This window comes from Egretta garzetta, unplaced genomic scaffold (assembly GCF_000687185.1).
Source record: "Egretta garzetta isolate BGI_Z169 unplaced genomic scaffold, ASM68718v1 scaffold101, whole genome shotgun sequence".
Classification (NCBI taxonomy): domain Eukaryota; kingdom Metazoa; phylum Chordata; class Aves; order Pelecaniformes; family Ardeidae; genus Egretta; species Egretta garzetta.
The window spans coordinates 1,909,602-1,910,884 of record NW_009258666.1 but is presented as its reverse complement, the minus strand read 5'-3'; the positions used below and the strand labels follow the sequence as shown (position 1 = coordinate 1,910,884).

Genomic DNA, 1,283 nt, shown 5'->3' with positions numbered 1-1,283 from the left:
CTGGCTGGGAGGGGACAGGGGACACGGGGGACAGGGGATGGGTGCAGGGTACCGGCAATGCTGAGCAGCAGGTGCCCGTGTCCCCAGGGTGCTGCCGCCAGCCCCGCCGTTTTCCTGTGCTCGCCCTTCCCTTCCTCAGCCTGAAGTTGTTTTTTTCCAGGCAGGAAGAGTTTGAGGCTTCCTTCGCGGCAGGCAGCAGCGTGCAGGCAGGAGCAGGCAGGGCTGTGCCCGCGGTGCCCTGGCCGGGCGATGCCAGGCACAGCCCCCAGCAAGGGTGGTGTGCACCCCAGGGTGCTCGCAATGGTTTGCAGGCAGGGAGCTGCGAGACGGGGCGTGGAGGGCCCCGTACTTGCCCTGGCATGGGTTCTCCAGCACCTGGGAGGCTTGGAGGGGGGATTCGGGTCCTCTGGGGTCTCTGCGCCAGGCTGTGCCTCAGTTTCCCTCGTCTGTGCAGTTCCCAGCCTGCTTGGGCACGGGCTGAGTCCCTGCTCCTTGGGTGCTTTGCACGGCCTGGGGATGATGCAACCGTCCAAAGGGAAAGTCATCGTCTTTCTGTCCTCGTTTAATCCCCCCATGCTGCCCTTTCTCTGCTCAGCTGCCCACAGCCTGGCACAGCTTGCTGCCTCATTTGCTCCTAACGAAGGTGCTGGGGGGGAGGGTGGTGCTGTGTCCCAGCTCTGCTCTGGCCAGTGGGGAGAAAACCCTGCAGCTTCGTGGTGGAGACAGCCTGACTCTGGTGTATCGACCGGCCGGGCAGAGCCACAGGAGATAATTTCTCGCCTGGCGCTTCCAGCGCCCGGTTTGGGGATGAGCGGGATAACGTCATCCCGGGCTGGCTGTCATTGCCTGGCGCCTCTCCCGGCTTGCTGGGGCTGCATCCTGTGGGTGGGGGTGCATCGGTGGGAGCGCGGCTGTGTCCCCCCAGCCAAGCTGACCCCTCTATCTCCGCAGGCGCTGCCAAGGGCGAGGCTGAGAAGCGGCTGAGCGTGCAGTACACGGCGGGCGAGGAATGTCCCGACAACGTCTTCTTCCCCAGCACACGGCCCCCGCACCTGGAGGAGCTGCACAACCAGGCCCAGCAGGGACTGAAGTCCCTGCAGCACCAGGGTAGGTGTCCCCAGCCCCTGGGTGGCCGGGGGACAGGGCGGAGGGTGCAGCTGGGTGGCCCCGGCTCCTGGCTGGCCGGGCTGCGTGGGCGGTGCGATGGGACTGACCAGAGTCCAGTGCCGGGGCTGGCAGCGGGGGGCGGGGGGGTCGGGCAGGGGTGGCGGGGGTGGGAGGCG

The 1,283-nt window shown here is 67.3% G+C and overlaps 1 protein-coding gene across 1 annotated transcript in view; it reads left to right on the top strand.

Annotated features, from left to right (window-relative positions):
- Nucleotides 1-1,283, top strand: part of KIAA1522 (KIAA1522 ortholog) — a 31,958-nt gene that overhangs the window by 25,882 nt on the left and 4,793 nt on the right. Inside the window, exons 2-3 of the mRNA XM_035904035.1 lie at nt 794-885; nt 952-1,107. Of these exons, the coding sequence (XP_035759928.1) occupies nt 794-885; nt 952-1,107 (248 nt within the window). The remainder of the gene's footprint in view (nt 1-793; nt 886-951; nt 1,108-1,283) is intronic.